The sequence below is a fragment of the Coregonus clupeaformis genome, chromosome 9 (assembly GCF_020615455.1).
Source record: "Coregonus clupeaformis isolate EN_2021a chromosome 9, ASM2061545v1, whole genome shotgun sequence".
In the NCBI taxonomy this organism is placed as follows: domain Eukaryota; kingdom Metazoa; phylum Chordata; class Actinopteri; order Salmoniformes; family Salmonidae; genus Coregonus; species Coregonus clupeaformis.
In genome coordinates, this window is record NC_059200.1 from 24,566,160 (window position 1) to 24,591,312 (window position 25,153).

At 44.9% G+C, this 25,153-nt stretch overlaps 1 protein-coding gene across 1 annotated transcript; it reads right to left on the minus strand.

Annotated features, from left to right (window-relative positions):
- Positions 1-251: 251 nt before the first annotated feature.
- On the minus strand, positions 252-24,728 carry LOC121573516 (fructose-1,6-bisphosphatase 1). Its single transcript, XM_041885567.2, has 7 exons — positions 24,476-24,728; positions 15,286-15,448; positions 15,113-15,205; positions 4,443-4,583; positions 3,864-4,001; positions 3,480-3,599; positions 252-633 (listed from the first exon to the last, which is right to left on the minus strand). Exons 1-7 carry the CDS (start codon positions 24,643-24,645, stop codon positions 445-447), a joined length of 1,014 nt encoding a protein of 337 aa, XP_041741501.1. The 5' UTR covers positions 24,646-24,728; the 3' UTR covers positions 252-444.
- Positions 24,729-25,153: the final 425 nt, after the last annotated feature.

A 25,153-nucleotide genomic window follows, 5' to 3' on the forward strand; every position in this document is an offset into this window, starting at 1 on the left:
TGGGGTGAAATCTCTTCAGATTACCTCAACAAATTGACAACTAGAATGCCAAAGGTCTGCAAGGCTGTAATTGCTGCAAATGGAGGATTCTTTGACAAAAGCAAAGTTTGAAGGAGACAATTATTATTTCAATTAAAAATCATTATTTCTAACCTTGTCAATGACTACATTTCCTATTCATTTTGCTATATTTCCTATTCAAAGTCATTTCATGTATGTTTTCATGGAAAACAAGGACATTTCTAAGTGACCCCAAACTTTTGAACGGTAGTGTGTGATACATACATACATACATACATACATACATACATACATACATACATACACTGTACATCCACAGCTCCATTCATATGATACAAAGATTACTAGCTCAGGGTCAGGTCAAAGGTTGACCTTCGTGGACAAGCAGGTCATGGTGGATCCAGAGAAGGCTCCAGCACAGTCTCACATGCGTGTCCTCTTGTAGATGGCGATGTACTCCTGGACGTCTTCAGGGGAGCCCAGGACCACAGGGACTCTCTGGTGGATGTTCTCTGGCTGGATGTCCAGGACATTAACCTCCCCCGTGGTGGCCATGCCTCCAGACTGCTCGATGATGAAAGACATGGGGTTGCACTCGTACAGTAGCCTCAGCTACACAGGATGGGGTGGAAGAGAGACGATGGTTAGTCACTTCAATATATGGAGAAATGGTCTAGTTCATCCTACCTTTTGTCATTGATTGTTTGGGCACAGCCAGCACTCTACTTCTGGTTACTTCTAACATACATACAGTGGGGAAAAAAAGTATTTAGTCAGCCACCAATTGTGCAAGTTCTCCCACTTAAAAAGATGAGAGAGGCCTGTAAATTTCATCATAGGTACACGTCAACTATGACAGACAAATTGAGAAAAAATAATCCAGAAAGTCACATTGTAGGATTTTTTATGAATTTATTTGCAAATTATGGTGGAAAATAAGTATTTGGTCACCTACAAACAAGCAAGATTTCTGGCTCTCACAGACCTGTAACTTCTTCTTTAAGAGGCTCCTCTGTCCTCCACTCGTTACCTGTATTAATGGCACCTGTTTGAACTTGTTATCAGTATAAAAGACACCTGTCTACAACCTCAAACAGTCACACTCCAAACTCCACTATGGCCAAGACCAAAGAGCTGTCAAAGGACACCAGAAACAAAATTGTAGACCTGCACCAGGCTGGGAAGACTGAATCTGCAATAGGTAAGCAGCTTGGTTTTAAGAAATCAACTGTGGGAGCAATTATTAGGAAATGGAAGACATACAAGACCACTGATAATCTCCCTCGATCTGGGGCTCCACGCAAGATCTCACCCCGTGGGGTCAAAATGATCACAAGAACGGTGAGCAAAAATCCCAGAACCACACGGGGGGACCTAGTGAATGACCTGCAGAGAGCTGGGACCAAAGTAACAAAGCCTACCATCAGTAACACACTACGCCGCCAGGGACTCAAATCCTGCAGTGCCAGACGTGTCCCCCTGCTTAAGCCAGTACATGTCCAGGCCCGTCTGAAGTTTGCTAGAGTGCATTTGGATGATCCAGAAGAGGATTGGGAGAATGTCAGATGGTAAAAACTCAACTCGTCGTGTTTGGAGGACAAAGAATGCTGAGTTGCATCCAAAGAACACCATACCTACTGTGAAGCATGGGGGTGGAAACATCATGCTTTGGGGCTGTTTTTCTGCAAAGGGACCAGGACGACTGATCCGTGTAAAGGAAAGAATAAATGGGGCCATGTATCGTGAGATTTTGAGTGAAAACCTCCTTCCATCAGCAAGGGCATTGAAGATGAAACGTGGCTGGGTCTTTCAGCATGACAATGATCCCAAACACACCGCCCGGGCAACGAAGGAGTGGCTTCGTAAGAAGCATTTCAAGGTCCTGGAGTGGCCTAGCCAGTCTCCAGATCTCAACCCCATAGAAAATCTTTGGAGGGAGTTGAAAGTCCGTGTTGCCCAGCGACAGCCCCAAAACATCACTGCTCTAGAGGAGATCTGCATGGAGGAATGGGCCAAAATACCAGCAACAGTGTGTGAAAACCTTGTGAAGACTTACAGAAAACGTTTGACCGGTGTCATTGCCAACAAAGGGTATATAACAAAGTATTGAGAAACTTTTGTTATTGACCAAATACTTATTTTCCACCATCATTTGCAAATAAATTCATTAAAAATCCTACAATGTGATTTTCTGGAAAAAGAATTCTAATTTTGTCTGTCATAGTTGACGTGTACCTATGATGAAAATTACAGGTCTCTCTCATCTTTTTAAGTGGGAGAACTTGCACAATTGGTGGCTGACTAAATACTTTTTTTCCCCACTGTACATACATACATACATACATACATGTTCAAAAGTTTGGGATCACTTACACATTTTTGGTCCATTAAAATAACATCAAATTGATCAGAAATACAATGTAGACATTGTTAATGTTGTAAATAGCTATTGTAGCTGGAAACAGCTGATTTTTAATGGAATATCTACATAGGTGTACAGAGGCCCATTATCAGCAACCATCAGTCCTGTGTTCCAATGGCACGTTGTGTTTTCTTATCAAAGTTTATCATTTTAAAAGGCTAATTGATCATTAGAATCTCAGACTCCCCATCTTAATATTAAATTTTTATTGGCCAGTCTGAGATATGGCTTTTTCTTTGCAACTCTGCCTAGAAGGTCAGCATCCCGGAGTTGCCTCTTCACTGTTGACGTTGAGACTGGTGTTTTGCGGGTACTATTTAATGAAGCTGCCAGTTGAGGACCTGTGAGGCATCTGTTTCTCAAATTAGACACTCATGTATTTGTCATCTTGCTCAGTTGTGCACCGGGGCCTCCCACTCCTCTTTCTATTCTGGTTAGAGCCAGTTTGCGCTGTTCTGTGAAGGGAGTAGTGCACAGCGTTGTACGAGATCTTCAGTTTCATGGCAATTTCTCGCATGGAATAGTCTTCATTTCTCAGTACAAGAATAGACTGACGAGCTTCAGAAGAAAGTTATTTGTTTCTGGCCATTTTGTCCTGTAATCGAACCCACAATTGCTGATGCTCCAGATACTCAACTAGTCCGAAGAAGGCCAGTTTTATTGCTTCTTTAAATCAGCACAACAGTTTTCAAGGGTTTTCAAAATGATCAATTAGCCTTTCAAAATGATAAACTTGGATTAGCAAACACAACATGGAACACAGGACTGATGGTTGCTGATAATGGGCCTCTGTACGCCTATGTACATATTCCATTAAAAATCAGCCGTTTCCAGCTACAATAGCCATTTACAACATTTAACAATGTCTACACTGTATTTCTGATCAATTTGATGTTATTTTAAAATTGACAAAAATGTGCTTTTCTTTCAAAAACAAGGACATTTCTAAGTGACCCCAAACTTTTGAACGGTAATATATAACAAATTCTAAGTAGATATAAAATGTATATGAACTGAAGAGTTCTGCCTCACTCACCTTGCCCTTGGGGCTCTTGACATTGGCAGGGTATAAGAAGATTCCTCCATACACCAAAGTCCTGTGCACATCAGCCACCATGGAGCCAACATAACGCCCACCATAGGGGACACTCCCATCCTGGAAACAAAAAGCAATATACAGTTAGTAATAATTCAATTACTGAAGTAGTCACAGTTTCAGTCACAGACATGTAATTTCACATTTTAGTCATTTAGCTGACGGTCTTATCCAATGCGACTTACAATAGGTGCATTTAAAAGTAAGTAAGACAACCACATCAGGCATATTTCATTAACTGCATTGGTCACTTCATAGTACCCAAAGAGTAAGTGGTTCAGAATTACAGTGTAAGCCCTTTCAGGTGTTTAGTTAGTAAATTACCTCTGGATATTTCTTCTTCTTCAGGTATTCTGTGATGTCTGGATAGAAGTGCTGAGCATAGCCTTCGTTCAGACTGTAGATCTTCCCCCTCTTCTTGATCTTCACGTCCTTATCTGTCAGGATAAACTCCCCAATCGACTAAACAAACAGAACAGGGACCTGACTCAGCAACTTCATTGACTTTTTTCCACTACATGAGAGTGCCTTGATTACTTCTGGAAGTTTGTTTGCATAAAGGCTTTGTTTACTATCCAGCATCGACTTATTTTTGTTCTATAGTAATTCATCCCATGATGGAAGAGCACCTCATGGATGAACTATAAATCAATGAAGTGCACCTCTCCTGTGTCTCTGCATTGACTTTATTGGATTTAGACGTTTGTGTTTATGTTCTTTTATTCACCTATTTTATTGCCGTTTGTTTGTTTATCTATTCCATTTATAGTTTTACTGTAGTGCGTTGCCATTTTTAAATTACAGGGTTGAGCATGAAGCTGTTGACCCCTAAGTTTGATTTGGAACTTACAGGGTTGAGCATGATGCAGTTGACCCCTAAGTTTGATTTGATTTGGAACTTACAGGGTCGAGCATGAAGCAGTTGACCCCTTGACCTGTGGAGAGCACCATCATGGTGGCGCTGCCGTAGAGGGCATAACCGGCAGCAACGATGTGACGTCCAGACTGCAGCGCATCCTTCTCATTGGGCTCATCATCTGTTGTCTGGGAGACAAACATGTGGATAGTTTTTACCAAAAATAACAGAACAGTGAAACAGTAAAGTTCATATTTCAGCATAACTACAGTAGAAACTGGCACACTGGTGTGACAGACTGAAACAAAGTGTCTAAGAATGAAACAAGTGTGGAACAGTTACGGAACGTCCGAGAGAGAATATAGAATGCCTTCGGAAAGTATTCAGACCCCTTGACTTTTTCCACATTTTGTTACATTACAGCCTTATTCTAAAATGGATTCAAAAAAATTAATACCCCATAATGACAAAGCAAAAACAGGTTTAGAAGTTTTTGCAAATCTATTAAAATTAAAAAACAAAAATACCTTATTTACATAAGTATTCAGACCCTTTGCTATGAGACTCGAAATTGAGCTCAGGTGCAACCTGTTTCCATTGATCATCCTTGAGATGTTTCTACAACTTGATTGGAGTACACCTGTGGTAAATTCAATTGATTGGACATGATTTGGAAAGGCACACACCTGTCTATATAAAGGTCCCACAGTTGCCAGTGCATGTCAGAGCAAAAACCAAGCCATGAGGTCGAAGGAATTGTCCGTAGAGCTCCGAGACAGGATTGTGTAGAGGCACATATCTGGGTAAGGGTAGCAAAACATTTCTGCAGCATTGAAGGTCCCCAAGAACACAGTGGCCTCCATCATTCTTAAATGGAAGAAGTTTGGAACCACCAAGACTCCTCCTAGAGCTGGACGCCCGGCCAAACTGAGCAATCGGGGGACAAGGGCCTTGGGAGGTCACCAAGAACCCAATGGTCCCTCTGCCAGAGCTCCAAAGTTCCTCTGTGGAGATGGGAGAACCTTCCAGAAGGACAACCATCTCTGCAGCACTCCACCAAGCAGGCCTTTATGGTAGAGTGGCATGACAGCCCGCTCTGAGTTTGCCAAAAGGCACCTAAAGACTCTCAGACCATGAGAAATAAGATTCTCTGGTCTGATGAAACCAAGATTGAACTCTTTGGCCTGAATGCCAAGCGTCACGTCTGGAGGAAACCTGGCACCATTCCTACGGTGAAGCATGGTGGTGGCAGCATCATGCTGTGGGGATGTTTTTCAGCGGCTTGATGAAAACCTGCTCCAGAGCGCACAGGACCTCTGACTGGGGCGAAGGTTCACCTTCCAACAGGACAACAACCCTAAGCACACAGCCAAGACAACGCAGGAGTGGCTTCGGGACAAGTCTCTGAATGTCCTTGAGTGGCCAAAGCCAGAGCCCGGACTTGAAACCGATCCAACATCTCTGGAGAGACCAGAAAATAGCTGTGCAGCAACGCTCCCTATCCAACCTGACAGAGCTTGAGAGGATCTGCAGAGAAGAATGGAAGAAACTCCCCAAATACAGATGTGCCAAGCTTGTAGCTTCATACCCAAGAAGACTCAATGATGTAATCGCTGCCAAAGGTGCTTCAACAAAGTACTGAGTAAAGGGTCTGAATACTTATGTTAATTTATGTTTATTTTATAAATTAGCAAACATTTCAAAAAACCTGGTTTTGCTTTGTCATTATGGGGTGTTGTGTGTAGATTGTTTTTTCCCCCCTCAATCTAATCAATTTTAGAATAAGGCTGTAACGTAACAAAATCTGAAAAAAGTCAAGGGGACTGAATCCTTTCCGAAGGCACTGTATGTTATGGGTATGGAGGACTACGGAAGCCCTGAAGCCCAAGGCAAAAATAAATATTGGAATTCTCATTTGAACTACTTATTTTTTTTTACAAAATCGTTCAAACGAGATACTAAGTCGTTTGAACAACTTCTTGTTTGAATTACTTAATTGGTATTTTGTCTAAATAGGCCTAATTTGTTATGCAGATTGTCAGACCGTGTAATGGTTGCTGCAGCCATCCATTCACTGATTCCATTCATTGATATGATTCTTCATTGACAGTTCTTTGATAGCCTAAATCAGGGCTGCTTTTGAATGCCAGAGCATGTAAGTGGAGCTTTATACAAAATACATTATCGACATATTCGTACAAACGTTGTCAGTATTGCAAACATAAGCACAACACAGACAGGCAGTCTATCGATTTCATGTTCTTCTTAGCTGTTGAGTTACATGCAGCTATTTACTCTCGCCACAATATCAGCATACAGTGGGGAGAACAAGTATTTGATACACTGCCGATTTTGCAGGTTTTCCTACTTACAAAGCATGAAGAGGTCTGTAATTTACTTCGAGCTAACCTTGCAGATAGCATTACTGGGTGATCTGAAAAGTCATAGTCAATCGATCAATAATATAATAATACTTTTAGCAAAAATGTTTATTTTTAATTCACAATCTGTAGAAGCAATGAGAATAGAAAGGTTCAGAACTTTTTTAAAACATCACAATACAGTTGAAATATATATGGCAAATAGAAATCCTATATGGATGGTGTTAAGAGATAGATGGGAGGTGTTGAATGGAGTTGAAGGATGGGACTAATAACAAATAATAACAAGAACTAATAATGTAAGCATACTGTGTCCATAATAAGTATATAGGTTGGGAGATTTTTGGAAAGAGCACAGTTAGAAAGATATGGCATATAGAAGCAAACCGGATGGACATCATGAAAATGATCGGAGAGGTTGAGAGTAGAAGAAGTTCAGGAGCAAAAACAAATAAAATTGAATTATTGTAAAATTGACTGTGTCCATAAAATGTAGATAGTACGTATAAGCTGGAAGTAGAGGCCTAAGCATTGTTGTTCACTAATTTACCCCAAGTAGGGAAAGGATGGCGGGGTTGAAAAGTAATAAAGGGGAGTATACAGTGGAGAGAACAAGTATTTGATACACTGCCGATTTTGCAGGTTTTCCTACTTACAAAGCATGTAGAGGTCTGTAATTTTTATCATAGGTACACTTCAACTGTGAGAGACAGAATCTAAAATCCAGAAAATCACATTGTATGATGTTTAAGTAATTAATTTGCATTTTATTGCATGACATAAGTATTTGATCACCTACCAACCAGTAAGAATTCCGGCTCTCACAGACCTGTTAGTTTTTCTTTAAGAAGCCCTCCTGTTCTCCACTCATTACCTGTATTAACTGCACCTGTTTGAACTCGTTACCTGTATAAAAGACACCTGTCCACACACTCAAACAGATTCCAACCTCTCCACAATGGCCAAGACCAGAGAGCTGTGTAAGGACATCAGTGATAAAATTGTAGACCTGCACAAGGCTGGGATGGGCTACAGGACAATAAGCAAGCAGCTTGGTGAGAAGGCAACAACTGTTGGCGCAATTATTAGAAAATGGAAGAAGTTCAAGATGATGGTCAATCACCCTTGGTCTGGGGCTCCATGCAAGATCTCACCTCGTGGGGCATCAATGATCATGAGGAAGGTGAGGGATCTGAAGAGCGCTGGGACCACAGTCTCAAAGAAAACCATTAGTAACACACTACGCCGTCATGGATTAAAATCCTGCAGCGCACGCAAGGTCCCCCTGCTCAAGCCAGCGCATGTCCAGGCCCGTCTGAAGTTTGCCAATTACCATCTGGATGATCCAGAGGAGGAATGGGAGAAGGTCATGTGGTCTGATGAGACAAAAATAGAGCTTTTTGGTCTAAACTCCACTCGGAGTGTTTGGAGGAAGAAGGATGAGTACAACCCCAAGAACACCATCCCAACCATGAAGCATGGAGGTGGAAACATCATTCTTTGGGGATGCTTTTCTGCAAAGGGGACAGGACGACTGCACCGTATTGAGGGGAGGATGGATGGGGCCATGTATCGTGAGATCTTGGCCAACAACCTCCTTCCCTCAGAGCATTGAAGATGGGTCGTGGCTGGGTCTTCCAGCATGACAACGACCCGAAACACAAAGCCAGGGCAACTAAGGAGTGGCTCCGTAAGAAGCATCTCAAGGTCCTGGAGTGGCCTAGCCAATCTCCAGACCTGAACCCAATAGAACATCTTTGGAGGGAGCTGAAAGTCTGTATTGCCCAGCGACAGCCCCGAAACCTGAAGGATCTGGAGAAGGTCTGTATGGAGGAGTGGGCCAAAATCCCTGCTGCAGTGTGTGCAAACCTGGTCAAGACCTACAGGAAACGTATGATCTCTGTAATTGCAAACAAAGGTTTCTGTACCAAATATTAAGTTCTGCTTTTCTGATGTATCAAATACTTATGTCATGCAATAAAATGCTAATTAATTACTTAAAAATCATACAATGTGATTTTCTGGATTTTTGTTTTAGATTCCGTCTCTCACAGTTGAAGTGTACCTATGATAAAAATTACAGACCTCTACATGCTTTGTAAGTAGGAAAACCTGCAAAATCGGCAGTGTATCAAATACTTGTTCTCCCCACTGTATATGGCATAACTATAGCATCAGGCGATGCAAAATGAACTCGCCCATTGTCAGACTCCTTTTATCGGTCTGGATACATGAACGTTCGGCAGCCCAGAGGTGGAATGCAGCAAGACACAGACACGCAGTCTAATTAGTGATTGAATGTTCTTTTTTCATCTTCATTACAAACATTGGCTAAGCTGCACAGGAGACAGACATGCAGTCAAGTAGTGTTCTTTTATCAAGAACTAAGATTCGGCAGCAACTATAATGATTAGCCTACATCACACAAAATGTGCCCAAAGTGTAGGGACTGCGTCCTGCTTGTGCAACTGCAATAGCCGTTACAACAGACAGAGAAGGTTGTAGCCTTCATAATATACAGTGCCTTCAGAAAGTATTCATACCCCTTTACTTATTCCACATATTGTTGTGTTATAGCCAGAATTCAAAATTGATTAAATTGACACAAAATGTACTAAATTGAAAATTAAATACAGAAATCTCATTTACATAAGGATACACACCCCTGAGTCAATACATGTTAGAATCATCTTTGGCAGCGATTACAGCTGAGAGTCTTTCTGGGTAAGTCTAAGAGCTTTGCACACCTGGATTGTACAATATTTGCATATTATTCTTTTTTTATTCTTCATGCTCGGTCAAGTTGGTTGTTGATCATTGCTAGACAGCCATTTTCCAGTTTTGCCATAGATTTTCAAGCCAATTTAAGTCAACTGTAACTAGGCCACTCAGGAACATTCAATGTCGTCTTGGGGCCTTGTGTTTTAGGTTATTGCTGAAAGGTTAATTTTTCTCCCAGTGTCTGTTAGAAAGCAGACTGAACCAGGTTTTCCTCTAGGATTTTGCCTGTGCTTAACTCTATTCCGTTTCTTTTTATCCTAAAATAAACTCTAGTCCTTGCCGATGACAAGCATACCCATAACATGATGCAGCCACCACCATGCTTGAAAATATGAAGAGTGGTACTCAGTGATGTGTTGCGTTTGCCCCAAACTTAATGCTTTGTATTCAGGACATAATTTATTTCTTAGCCAAATGTTTAGCAGTTTTAATTTAGTGCCTTATTGCAAACAGGATGCATGTTTTGGAATATTTTTATGCTGTACAGGCTTCCTTCTTTTCACTGTCATTTAGGTTAGTGTTGTGGAGTAACTCCAATGTTGTTGATTCATCCTCAGTTCTCCTATCACAGCCATTCAACTCTGTAACTGTTTTAAAGTCACCATTGGCCTCATGGTGAAATCCCCGAGCGGTTTCCTTGAGCGGTTTCCTTCCTCTCCGGCAACTGAGTTAGGAAGGACGCCTGTATCTTTGTACTGACTGGGTGTATTGATACACCATCCAAAGTAATTCATAACTTTTTATTTATCTATCTAGCAATAGGTGCCCTTCTTTGTGAGGCATTGGAAAACCTCCCTGGTCTGTGGTTGAATCTGTGTTTGAAATTCACTGCTCGACTGAGGGACCTTACAGATAATTGTATGTGTGGGGTACAGTGATGAGGTAGTCATTCAAAAATAAAGTTAACACTATTATTGCACACAGAGTGAGTCCATGCAACTTATGTTCCGTGCTAAGAAAATGTTTACTCCTGAACTTATTTAGACTTGCCATAACAAAGGAATTGAATACTTTTTGACGCAAGACATTTCAGCTTTCAATTTTAATTAATTTGTAAAAATGTCTACAAACATAATTCCACTTTTACATTATGGGGTACTGTGTGTAGGCCTGTGACACAAAATCTCAATTTAATATTTTAAATTTAGGTTGTAACACACCAAAATGTAGAAAAAGTCAAGGGGTGTGAATACTTTTGGAATGTTCGTTCAAATCGCTGCTGGGTTTTTATTTCAGCTTTTCAGAAATATGAGGCAGAGACATAGTCTACATCACAGTTCAGAATAGGGTGAGTAAAGAGCGAAACGTGAAGGGAGCGGGAATGTAAGCAGCGGCTATGTTAGAAAAACAAATGTATGCATAAAATAAATGCGTAGGACGTGATCCGGATCCTTAGCTTTAAGAAATAGGTTTCCGGAGGGGTGGGCTGGGGCGGACATGGATGAAAACTCCATATCCGTAGCAAAGGCCTTTAAAAAAAATGGTGTTGGCCTTCTCTCCCGCTCCAATTTCGCTCTGGTACTGCTCAGCCACAAGCTCTGGGCATGCTCTGCCTAGTATTTGTGTTGCGTTTATATTTTTGTTCTGTATAGTTTATATTGTACTTTCTAACATTAGGATATGTCGTTTATTTTGAAGGACTTCAAATGTATTAATGGATGTTTTAGGTAAGCAATACATAGGCTACTGTAAAATGAATATTCTTTGAATAGAAACACCATAAAATAAATCAATATAATTAAACTAAAATATCATAAATCATCTTGAATAATAAAGGCCAGTATCAGCTTATTTTCATAAATAAAAGGGAATAACTCATCTCAAACTGCAGCCAAATGATTTGCGCACAGAAGCAGGCAACAACAAGTTTCACATGTGCATTGAGTGTGGGAAATGCGCTCTAAACATGTTTTTATTATTATAATAAAAAGACACGTAAAAGCTTAATTACATAAAAGGGATATTAATGGGAATATAGCCATAATATAAACAATAGAAAGGAATATTTGAAAAGCCTAAAATTGAAAAATACATTGAACTGCTCCCGTGTGTCGATGCAACTGTATTTCTCAACAGTTTTGATATTTCTTAGTGTCTATTGTGCAAATTGTTTTGTAGGCGGCCAGTACGGTGCAATAAACTTTAGTGAACTGTTTACAGAAAATATATACAAAATAATACATATTAGGCGCAAATCAGACTGACTATCAAGTCACCAAAAGTACAAAAATGTTGTATGCATGGAAAGGGTACACCCTGGTGGTCGTCGTAATGTAATCCATTTATTTTCCATTCACATTTAATATGACATTACCTTGAATGCATCTCTCTCTCGTTTCCAATGGGAACAATTTTGAAGTTTAACGCTTGTGTGTGTTATTTCCGCAAAGTGAGGTACTACTCAAAACCGATCAAACCAGACAGACACATCTGCTTTCAAGTGGCAAAGTCACGTCATGTGATCTTCTAGTGGGCAAACTCGAAATCAGACAAGATCTGATTACATCAGTGAAAAGGTTACGACTTCAGCTTTCTCCTCATATGTACCTATATCATTCCTGTAAGACAGAAAATAAAGGCTGTGTTCAAGCACTACGCTTTTAAAATGGCTGTGTTCATACAGGAATTTGAGCATGTTTAGAGCGCCACCATTAGGTAAAAGATATGTCCAAAAAAATTCCCTACAACAACAAAAAAATACGATTCCTTTTGGAATGGCAATTGGTGACATATGCCGAGTTATTCGAGGAAGGAAAGGAAGGCTCCACTTGAGTATCAATCAATCAATCAATCAATCAATCAATTTTATTTTATATAGCCCTTCATACATTAGCTAATATCTCGAAGTGCTGTACAGACACCCAGCCTAAAACCCCAAACAGCTAGTAATGCAGGTGTAGAAGCACGGTGGCTAGGAAAAACTCCCTAGAAAGGCCAAAACCTAGGAAGAAACCTAGAGAGGAACCAGGCTATGAGGGGTGGCCAGTCCTCTTCTGGCTGTGCCGGGTGGAGATTATAACAGAACCATGCCAAGATGTTCAAAAGTATCTTACGTAGTTATTTTCTGATCTCATTTTGCTCTTTTGTAGCTTTGGCAACTATGTGCATGTTTTCTATCCATGTTCACTCCCCACCCCGTGGCTGCAACCCTTCTAATTTAGTGTACCAGGCATGCACAACCCATGTGGAATTCCTGGTCTCCAGCAGCATTTGGAACTGCCGATCTGCGGTCAAGAACGCAAAGTTCATCTCAGCCTATGCTGCCCTGACGGACACCTGGATCACCCCAGAGGACACTGCTACTCCAGCTGCTCTCTTTTCACCTGCCTATGTTTTCTCTCATAGTCTGAGAGCATCTGGTCGTTGCCATGGTGGCACAGTGCTGCTCACTTCTCCTAAGTGGAGATTTTCTCTTTACTCCCTTACCTGTCCATCTCCTCATTTGAATTCCATGCTGTCACGGTCACTTGTCCACTCAAGCTTAATATTGTTGTCATCTATCGCCCACAAGGTGCCCTTCGAGAGTTTGTCAATGAGCTTCATTTTTAAAAATGTTTAGTCATTTAGCAGACGCTCTTATCCAGAGTGACTTACAGTTAGTGAGTGCATACATTTTCATACTGGCCCCCCGTGGGAAACGAACCCACAACCCTGGCGTTGCAAGCGCCATGCTCTACCAACTGAGCTACAGGGGACTTCACACCTTAATAAGCTCATTTCCTGACGATGCACACCGCTCTTCGTACTGGGCAACTTCAACCTCCTGACATCTGCCTTCGATTAATTTATTTCCATTACTTTCCCCTCCTTGCCTCTTTTGACCTCACCCTTTCCACTCACAAGGCAGGCAATACACTTGACCTCATCTTTACTAGAGGCTGTTCGCCTACTAATCTCATGCGCCGTCGCAATCTTCGCTCTCTCCCACTATTCTCACTTCTTCTATCCTATTATCTCTCCCTTCTGCTAAATCCCTCCCTTCTGATTCTGCCTCTTCGACCCTACCAACCTCCCATTCCGCATCCTATGACTCGCACTGCCCCCTTTCCTCCCGGCCGGCTCTCCCCTCCTGCTCCTTGGCTGAGTGACTCATTGCGAGCTTAAAGAACAGGGCTGCGGTCAGCTGAGGAAAACTAAACTTCCGGAAGACCTATCATCCTTTCATTCCCTCCTCTCTACCTTCTCTTCCTCTGTATCCGCTGCTAAAGCCACTATCTATCACTCTAGATGTCAAGCTTCTGCCTCTAACCCTAAGAAACTATTTTCCACCTTCTCTTCCCTCCTTAAGCCTCCACCCACTTTGAAAAGAAGGTTGATGACAGCCGCTCCTCATTCACTTAGCCTATTGAATCTACCGGTCTCACTCACACAGATCTACCCTACGCCTTGACCTCTTTCTCCCTTCTCTCTCCAGATGAAGTCCTTTGACTAGTGAGGTTCGGCTGCCCGACAACCTGCACGCTTGACCCCATCCCCTCCTTCAGACCATCTCTGGAGACCTTCTATTCCTCATATCCCTCATCAACTCATCCCTGACCACTGGCTGCATCCCCTCTGACTTCAAAATGGCCCAGTTGCTCCCCTCCTCAAGAAACCAACACTCTACCCCTCTGTCAAAAACGACAACCCCCCCCGAAAAAAAGCCTTTTGTGAACTAACACTCGTACTTGACTCTTTTCCCTCTTACTAGCTCTGACTTTGCTGATAGTTACTTTATTGAGAGAGAAAAATGTATACTATGACATGTGGTTGAAGCCATCTTAAGACGATTGCAAGTCGCTCTGGATAAGAGCGTCTGCTAAATGACTCCAATGTAAATCTATTTCTGATATTTTAGCTTAATTAAATTGATTGATATTATGGTGATTCTATTCCAAGAAAAACTCAAATACATTTGACAGTCGCCTATGTATTGCCTACCTAAAACATCTGTTTATACATTTGAAGTCCTTCAAAATAGAAACGACATATCCGAATGTTAGAAAGTAGAATATAAACTTGATATAGGCTACTGTGGATAGGGTCACTGTAATTAAAAGAATAGTGATAAAGGAAATGAAAAATGCTAGGCAGAACATACCCAGACCTTGTGGTTGAGCAGTACCTCAGCGAAATTGGAGCAGGATCTGCTCGATTTACGCTCTGCTCCTCACTCCACACTTGCCCACTTACATGTTCTGGCATTCAGAAGCAGCCCTGCTTTAGGCTATCAAAGAACCGTCAATGAATAATCATGGAATCAGTGATGTGTTGTGAAATCTGTTGTGAATGTATTATGTTTTTAAAATTGTATAACTGCCTTAATTTTGCTGGACCCCAGGAAGAGTAGCTGCTGCCATGGCAGAAGCTAATGGGGATCCATAATAAATACAAATGGATGGCTGCAGCAACCATTACACGGTCTGACAAGCTGCATAACAAATTATGCTTAATTAGACAAAATACCAATTAAGTCATTCAAACAAGATAATAACTTGTTCAAACTGACTTAGTATTTTGTTTGAACAACTTCCGTAGAGGAATAATAAAACACCAGCAACAAAATAATTACCAACCTTTCTGTAGATGGCAAAAATGGTTCCAATTGATACAAGACAGTCAATGTTTGACGAGCCATCCAGTGGGTCGAAGCACACAATATATTTTCCCTGTAAAAAATAAAAGGACATTGTCACATTGATGTCACAAGACATACCTCAACTTCAATCTGAGCCACACACACACATACCTGTTTCTCTGGCTCCACAATGACGGCCCTCTCGTTCTCCTCTGACACCAGGACACAGGAGGTGAAAGAGGACTTGATCATGTTGATGACCAGGTCATTGGACAGAACATCCAGTTTCTTCACCTGGTCACCGGTCACATTGGTGCTCCCAGCAATGCCATAGCTGGAGGGGAGGGAGAGAGGAGGAGAGAGAAAGAGAGAGAAGGAAGAGAAGGAGGGAGAGAGAGATGGGCAGGGGGCAGACATGTGAGTAGTAATATCACTACAGTAGGCCTATTTCTGTAACAATTGGAAGGAGGGAGAGACGGACAAGGGTAAAGTTTTTCTATGATGGAGGGTGGCATTGAAGAGGCCACTGCTCTGTGTCAGTGGGCATGAAGTCTCTGGTAGAACTCACAGGGCACAGAAAGTGATCCCATCTTTAGGCCTTCACTGATTGTCAGTCATCAAGGAAATTCCAGACAATGGAGGACTATCAACAAATTCCTGATAAACAGGTAATAGGCCTATACTTCCTCTTAATGAGGACAATGGACATGTCTCAAGAGGAAATAAATGCAAGATTTGTGAGTGTGAGTAGCCTACTGCATTGCAATAGCCCTGGCTTGCATTTATGAAAATAACAACATCTCGTGTCCAAAGATAGATAAACTGGTGGACATTGACCCGAGTCGAAGTTGACAACAGTATTACCTGATTAGATGGACTGTCAGACTCAGGCATAATATCCGACTAGGTAAATATTTGAATTAGTCTCCCTACCCGGCATATGGTTGGACGGTCCATGCTATTTATTTAATCATTCACCTATTGCCAGTGCTTTGTGGTAACCATATAGCACAGTGGGGATAAGAATCCACAACATCACTTTGTTGATCAGACAATCAGTATCGTCTTACTGCGCTCAGTTGATAAATGTGACACATGATGTGACAAAAACTTTCACTGACTGACTATACCACTAGCTAGTTTTCCATCCAATTTGCGACAGATTTTTATGTGAATTCAAAAATCTGCATAAAACATGCACATTTTCAAACTGACTGTGTTTAAAATGACAATGCACATAAAATAACTTTGCCTTTAAATTCCCATGTACCAAATGAAAAATACAAGTTAAATGGGTTTCCATCACATTTTAAACTCTGATGGTTGTCACAAAAACGATTAGTTACCGGAGTGTAACTCCAGTACTATGAGTGGAGCGGAGCCCCATAGGGGAGCTCTGCTCCTAGTGGTTTACCCTCTGCCCTACGGCAGCAGCAGCCTGAGACAAAATTATGCACACACCTACAGCCAATAGGAGTACAGGTGTCCCTATAAGAGGGGATGCCTCCCCTCAATCAGCCTCCCGAGATATTTTTCTTCAGCGAGACTAGAGAGGGTCGGCAGGGCCTTGTCCTATGGGGCTCCGCTCCACTCATAGAACTGGAGTTACACTCCGGTAACTAATCGTTCTATATCGTGGAGCTCCGCCCCCATAGGGGAGCTCTGCTCCTAGTGGTTTAAGGCGGAGCGTAGCGCTCCCAAAATGTACTCCCTGCCGAGCCTAACACTTCCCATCGAAACGAGAAAGTCAGGCCTAGCAATGGCTGCAACCGAGTCCCGCAGTACTGCAACTAAAAACCCTACGGGCGTCACAATATACCGCGTCATCGGTTAAAGACCCGCCCCACCTAGTCCAATGGCAATGCCAATGACTAGTGGGCAGATCACCAGAATAGAAGCCATACTAATCTGTACTAGCAGATAGATGTGCCTCAATATCCTGTGAAAACACTACCGACCACTAATGGAATGACACCAAGTGTCACTCTACATTGTAAACGCGGTAGACCGCCTCACTCACTCAATGGAATCCCAGAGATTAGTGGGCAGGAACAAAAACATGAGTCATACTAACTGAACAAGCAGATAGATGACCTCACATTCTGTTAATCAACGCATGCCTCTACTGTACTGACCCTGTCAGTCAGGATTCATGCCACAAAATATGTTTTCCTATCCAAAGCGGACCTGATGGAAACCCTGTCTATAGTCCTGCTTTTCCCTCTCTTCCTAGCTCAAGATCTCCCTTCAGCTATGCTGAGTACAGACCGAGCCAAAGAGTTAGAAAACACATCTGTCAAAAAACACGTCTTCCTAACCAAAGCGGACCTGATGGAAACCTGTGTCCACAGTCCTGCTTCTCCTCTCTTTCTTGCTCAAGATCTCCCTTCAGCCACGCTGAGTACAGATCGAGCCAGAGAATTAGAAGACATATCTAAGAGATAGAAACGGATAAATGGAGACGGCGTCGACCAGGATGCTGCGCTACAGATATCCTCTACTCCTGTTCCTCTGAAAAGGGCAGTAGAAGCCGCTACTCCACGAGTGGAGTGAGCTCTGATACCCTGAGGCAATTGCCGCCCGCTGCCTCATAAGCTGTCTCAATGCCTTCACAAAGCCAATGAGACAACCTCTGTTTTGAAAGTGGTCTACCTAGTGCAGCTGCACCGTGACACACAAACAACTGAGGCGATGACCTAATCGCTGCTGTGCGCTCGACGTAACACGCCAAAGCGCGTACCGGGCACAGGCGATGGAGCTTTTCCTCACTCCTCTCTCTATGAGGAGGAGGAGAAAAAGCCCACAGCTCCACGGTCTGTGACCTATATGAACTCTTAATAACCTTTGGCACAAATGCCGGGTTAGGACGTAACACTGCTCTGCTCAGGTCACCATTGATGGCCAAGCAGTCAGGTCTCGTCGAAAAGAGCACACAAATCACTGACCCGCTTAGCTGTAGTCAAAGCGAGCAACAGTGCTGTCTTTATAGACAGCATCTTGAGGGGTATTTGATTCAATGGCTCGAACGGCGACTTACATAGCGCTCGAGTACCAAAGCCAAATCCCACTGAGGAAGCGTGACTCTAGGTGTTGGCCTAAGTCGCGCGTTCCTAATAGGAAGCGTTTCACTAGAGGGTGGCTAAAGACATTGTCTCTGCCAAAACCCTCATGACAAGCTGAAATCGCTGCTGCAAACACTCTAATCGTGGCAGGCGATTTTTGCTTATCAAACATGAGCTGTAGAAAAGAGAGAATACTCTCCACCTGACAGCTCATGGGGTCTACACCTTGTGTGACACACCATCGTGAAAACACGTTCCATCTACTGGCATACATCTTAGAAGTGGAACTGGCACGTGAACCCTGTATGGTCCTGATCACTGCATCAGATAACCCACGGCGCTCTAGCCTGTCCCTCTCAGCAGCCAGGCCTTCAGTGGTTGGCCGATTATGGGCAATTTCCTATCGTGCCAGCCGCCTGAGACAACGCGTCCCCGCCGATGTGGAATTGGCCAAGGTGGCGCAATCAACATCTGACTCATCTCCGCAAACCACGGAGCCCCGGGCGATCGGGCGCTATCAGTATCACTGACAGCCCCCTGACCTCACCCTGGCTAGCAGTGGGAGAATGCAGGACAGCGGAGGGAATGCATACAGGAGAACTCTCGGCCACGGTTGGTGCGCAAAGCGTCCCTTCCCAGTGGCGGTTCGTCCTGTTCCCTCAGAGAGAACCACAGAGGACATTGCGCGTTCACGCGTGACGCGAATAGGTCCACCTCGGCTCTCCCGAATTGTTCCCAAATCTGGAGAACAATGTCTGGATGCAGACACCACTCGTCGTCCTCGAGGACCCCCTCTTGACATGAGGTCTGCTCCTACGTTCAAGTAGCCCGGAATGTGTGCTGCTCTCAATGAGCGAAGGTGCTCGTGAGCCCACAGCCACAATTCCTCTGCCGCCCGATGGAGAGCAGGAGACCTGACTCCTCCCTGGCGATTTATGTGGGCTACTGTGGTCCGGTTGTCTGACCAGACCAGCACATCGCGACCCCGAAGGGTAGACGCGAAGTGGGTCAGAACCAGTCGAACCGTTTCCAACTCCAGGAGGTTGATGTGACGACCTGATTGAGGCCACACACCTCCTATCGCTTGTGTCTGACATGTCCCTCCCCATCCCGTCAGGGACGCATCCGTGAATACTGGGATGTGAGAGGACACCTTTCCTATCGGGACTCCGTGCGTGAGAACGCGCGAGTTTCTCCAATAGTTTAGGTCTGCACTGAGCGAGAGGGGAACCACCACCAACCGATGACGTTGACGCAATGGGTCTAGTCTTAGTTGGGCGAACCATCGCTGCATCCTGCGCATATGCAGGAGTCCCGGCGGAACCACAGAGTGGGCTGACGACATGAGACCCAAAAGTGACATGATCGACAGCGCCGTCACCGTGTAATTCGGACGACACTTCCTTAGGACTAGCAACAAGGCTACCCTTCGGGGGTCCGAGATTCGGGCCCTCATCCTCACAGTGTCTAGCTGTATCCCCAGGTAGACAATCTGATGAGTGGGCCAGGGCGCGCTCTTTTTCCAATTCACAGCAAACCCCAGACTTGTGAGATGCATCACTGTCTGTGTTGTGTGAGTGGGGCGAGAACCAGTAGGTCGTCCAGGTAGGCTAGTAGCCATATTCCCTGACGACGCAACGGTTCCAATGCCGCCTCCACACACTTGGAAAATGTGCGAGGTGCCAGGGCGTACCCAAATGGCATCCTCGTGTATTCGTACGCCACCCCTTGAAAGGCGAACCGCAGAAACTTCCTGTGACGCGGCTGAACCGGCACATGAAAGTACGCGTCCTTTAGGTCTATGCTCGTACAAAAGTCCCCTCTCTGGACACATTCCAGCAGACGTTTTGTCGTTAGCATTCGGAAGGGCCGTTTGGTTATGCTCGTTGAGAATGCGTAAATCCAAAATCGGCCTCACTCCCCCGTCTTTTTGGGCACTAGGAAATAAGGCGAATATAGCCCTTTGTTCCTTTGCTCCCGGGGAACTACTGTCACTGCCTCCTTCGCCAAAAGTTCCGTAATCTCTGTCATCAGAGCGGCCACTTTGTCTGGCGTTTTCATCACCGTCTCCACCACTCCCTGAACGGGGGTGGGGTCCGGTGGAATTGGAGAGCATAACCCTTCTGCAACGTCTGTTCTAGCCAGCGTGAGAGGGTGCAGCTTCTTCGCCACTGCCAGCAATGCAGAGAAAGCGGCTGGGCGCGAAGCTGTGGTGCATCCAGTAGGAAGGACCTGTATTCCTCTATGGCCCCTTACCGCCACTGTTCCCCAACATTGAAGTGGTGGAACAGCCCAAGGTGGGCCTCCCGTGAAAGGGGAGAGGAACTATCGATGCGTTCTGAGAAAGAAAGAGGAGTAGGGACGTCGGTTAAACCCGTAACCATCGTATTCCTGCCCTCCTTGAACGCATCGCGGGTCTGAATTGCGCTGACCGAGGCCACAGCCTGCGGCAGGGCACCATCCCCAGCAAGCGATTGCGTCATCTTAGGTGACTGCAATTCGCTATCAGAGCCCTTCACTACAGTACTCCTAGAAGTCTGTAGTATGAGGTCTCTATGAGGTAAAACAATGCGGCGCCTTGATACCTTCTTGACTTTCACCTTCTGTGTGTGTTCAACACTGCACCCCTGGTGGGTTGATTCACGCTCAGTGTGGTGAGTACTGGCTCGTTCTGTCAGGGGAGCTGATACTTTGGTTATACCCATAACGCTAGTAATCCTGCCCTCCGTGAACGTAGCATGGGTCTGAATCGCATTAACCGAGACCTTGGTCTGCGATAATGCGCCGTCCCCAGATAGCTGCTGTGTTACAATGCCTGGGGGCGCCGATACTCTGGGCACCTTGGTGACCGCGGTAATCGGGCCCTCCGTGAACGCAGCATGGGTCTGGCTCGTACTAGTGGAGACCTTAGTCTGTGCTAGTGCGCCATCCCAAATAGCGGCTGCGTCCTCATGTCAGAATCTGACCGGGACTGCTGCCTTCTATGTAAAGCACTTCTTATACGTGAAGTGTGATGTGACGACCTGATTGAGGTCTTCTGGATACCTACTCTTAGTGCCTGTTCAGCAACGCACCCTCGGTGGGCTGAACGGCTCTTAGAGTGGTAAGGAAGAGAGGGTGAGATTTGAACGCTCTCGGACGTATTATGGAAAAGAGGCTCTTTTTGACAAAGTTAGGTGGAGCCAACTCTTTATTAAACACATCAACAAAGGCATTAACATCAACACCCATCCCTTCAACCGAAGGGTGGGGGGGAACAGTGGGCACGTTCGACACCATTGATGCGTCCTCCATCCTCTCCCCCGCGTCCCGTCACGTACGCCTCCTCTTGCCTCCCTTGGAGGGCCAGGTCGGCGTCCTCGTCACCTCCCTCGCCGGCTGTAGTGGGGCTACCGTAGCTGCTGGGAGGGCCGGGCCCGTTCCCTTGCTGCTCGTGGCCGCCGGATGACGCCGATTACGCCGCCTCGTCGTAGACCCCGGTCTACTTAGAGGGGCGGAGGTAGATGGCCTTTGGGGAGGAGGGGGGCCGAGTCGTCCTGCCAACGGCAGGTGCTTGGCCAACTGCTTCTTCTCCTCCTCTAACTTAGAGAAACGCTCCGTCGCCTCTTTGACTGCGACCCCAAAGAGGCCGTCGTCAGAGAGGGGGGCGTTCAAGAGAGACGTCCTGTCTGCCTCTTTCATGGATGTCAATGACAACCAGAGGTGTCGTTCCCCGACCACCGAAGTGGCCATGGATCTCCCCGCGCAGACTGCGGACGCCTGTGTCAGGTGGAGTATGGCGCCAGAATTTCTGGACGCCTCCTCCACCTCTTCCGGTGCCATCTCTGTCTTACCCGGGGTTAAACGGGACAGAGAGGCCGCCAAGAGGGCAATGTTGTTAGCTGCTGCTACAGCTTGGGCTCCCAACCCAAAAGACTTCTCTAACAGCTGTGCTGTGAGTCGGTCCTTCTGGGATGGCAACGTGGCCTTCTTGGAAGAGGGCCAAGGGCTCGAACCCGGTACGAGATACGCCGCCATGGCGCTCTCTAACCTGGGGATTCCCTGACCCTGAAACCTTCCTTCCACTCTCGTGAATGGGAGATACGCTTTTACAGGCGAACGCGCCGCTAAAGGTGCCTCCCACGAGCCCTCAACGTACCCTAGCCAAAGAAGGCATGGCAGGAGCCACTGGCTCTGCCGCCTTCCTTGGCCTGGAATAAGGACCGCCCTCCATCATATCAACCTCCGGTGCGGAGGGAAGAGGGGGGCAGCCTTATTACCAGCCGTTGAGCAGCTCTCTCAATGAGACCCGGAAAGTCCGATCTCAGAGAGGCTGCAGCGAAAGAGAGAGCTTCTGATCTCTCAGAGCTCGTATCCCCTTCGCTATAGGGACTACAAGCCCTCTCGCTCTCCAAAGGAAAGGGGGGCTTGAAAGTATGAGGGACGGGGTCCGACTGTTCCATTGGAATGCCAGACCCTTCCTCAAAGTCCCTATCTTCCCCCGAGTCTGCGCCGTCGGACGACGCCTCTGAAGCAGAGGCTAGTATCGACAGCACATCCTCAAGAGGGATGTCCTCCCTGAAAAACGCCCAACGCTGCTTCCTCTCCTTTAAAGAAAGGAGGGCGCAGGAGGCGCAATTCGGGGGACTGCAGACGCCTTCCTTGGCATGCTGGGATCCCAAACACACGAAACATAGGTCGTGGTGGTCACCGGCCGCCATGGAAGTGCATCTGCACTGAGCTCTGAAAAGTGTGTGCTCATTTAGACGACGTTGATGACTGGAATATCAACGGCGTTTTCGTCCTGAGTCTTCGTGCTTCGTCTCTTCTTGGCTCTTCAGTCTAGTCATCCAGTCGCTGAAGAAAAAGGGAGGCTGATTGAGGGGAGGTATCCCCTCTTATAGGGACACCTGTACTCCTATTGGCTGTAGGTGTGTGCATAATTTTGTCTCAGGCTGCTGCTGCCGTAGGGCAGAGGGTAAACCACTAGGAGCAGAGCTCCCCTATGGGGCGGAGCTCCACGATATAGAACTGTTGCATTATATAGAAAATGTGCCCACTCTGGTCTTGGCACATGCGCTTTAACCAACAGCTCGCTGATTCAGTGCAGGTAGGCTACCTAAATTATGAGATTATTATAGATAAGAGCAATATTATTTTTATTTCTCAAACAGCAGCCAAGCATTGACGGAAAGGAGCATCAAGCTCATCACCTTGCACATTCACCACCCTGTGAAGTTAATCATAATTGATTTAATCTTAAATGTAATAAACTGCATGCTTTCCCCGAGTTGTAGTGGGAGGATCACAACATATCATCGCGTGACTCCAAATGTATTTCGATATGATGGTTATTATATAAATATTTGCACATTAAGGAGTATCCCCCGCCATTTCTTCCATAATTAATTGTAGCAACCTACACAAAAACATCCCATGTCAAACGAACAAATCGTCTCTCTGCATTTATAAAATTGTACCCGCATTTAATGTTTCCATCTGCCTGGTCTTAACTTGTTTCATGCGTCACGTACGCCAATTCATCCGCATGAAATGGTTGGATGGAAACGTGGTTAGTAATCATGTTTCCATCCAACATTTTTATGCAAGTAAAGTACGTTATATGGCGGCAAAAAAAAAGCAATGACAGGTCTGATGGAAACAGAACATTTTCCAGTAAACTTTCCAAAGGTCGACAGAACAAAATACACTAGACAAGGTGGGATCTTTTTGTGTCGGCATGATAATCGATGCTCGACAAAAACATTATCATCTCGCTCTTTTGTCCATACTACTACTACTAATAATAATAATTATTATAATATCATCATATGCGCGCTGTTGGCTAGAGCGCACGTGCCAATACCAGTGGGCACACTCAGCTATATATATATTTTTTGTGAGAAAACCATCAGTAGAATTGAAAATGCAATGGAAACCCATTTCACTTTTATTTTTCATTGGGTAGCCTACATGGGAATTCAACAGCAAAAGTTATTTTTTATGTGCATGACGTCATCACGCACCGACTTTTATCCGCAACATGTCAATTTGATGGAAACACATCTCTGGTGGGAAAATAAACATTGTTCTTAATGCGGATTTTTGAATATTTGCATGAAAATCTGACGCCATTTTACGCTCTTATCCAGAGCGATTTACAGTAGTGAGTGCACACATTTTCGAACTTTTCCCTGTCCTGGTCCCCTGTGTGAATCGAACCCACAACCCTTGCCTTGCAGGCGCCATGCTCTACCAACTGAGCCACACGGGAACAATTGTATAAACACCTAGCTACTTTCGGATGCACAAAAACTTACAGGTTGGCAATCCCAGCTTTCCTGACAGCAGTGGAGATAGCTTTGACGGCCGTGCAGATAGAGTTGAGGAGGGTTGTCAGTTCTCCCGTTCCCTTCGCCTTCCTTCCCTCCTCCTGCACGAATCTCGTGAGGGTAACGACATTAGTATCGAATGCGCCCCGGTCGGACATGGTGACGTACTCTACTGGTTCTTTGAGCAGGTTTGCCGCGTGATGTGGTCCTGCTGCTTGAGAAGGGACCGGGACAGGTGAGTTCCTCAAAGACTCACCCTAAAGTTTAAATAGAACTGAAGAGCCGAGAGAGGCGGGGTTGTGCAGGTGTTTGAACCAATCACAGTTGGCCTTTCACCGGGAGGGGCGTGGTTGAACACTGGCTGAGAGGTTAGTGAGGGCAAAGTTCACTGATAATAAACAGGTTAGCAAAAATGTTGACCCGGTTCCAAACTGTCCATTTACCCCCCTTCTCTCTCTAACCCATTTGGGGATTTCACATCTGAAAGGACTGGGAAGCAATATGTTGATGGCTGCACCTGGCCAATGGCCATTCAATATGGTTGCTTTCACCTATCCACATGTCCTTTGGCTTTCAGACAAGTAAAAAAATTAAGTAGTAAAGGGATAGTAGGGGGGTGGTGCTGGCTGAAATGGAAGGAGACAGGAGGCCCTAATCTTGTTTTGA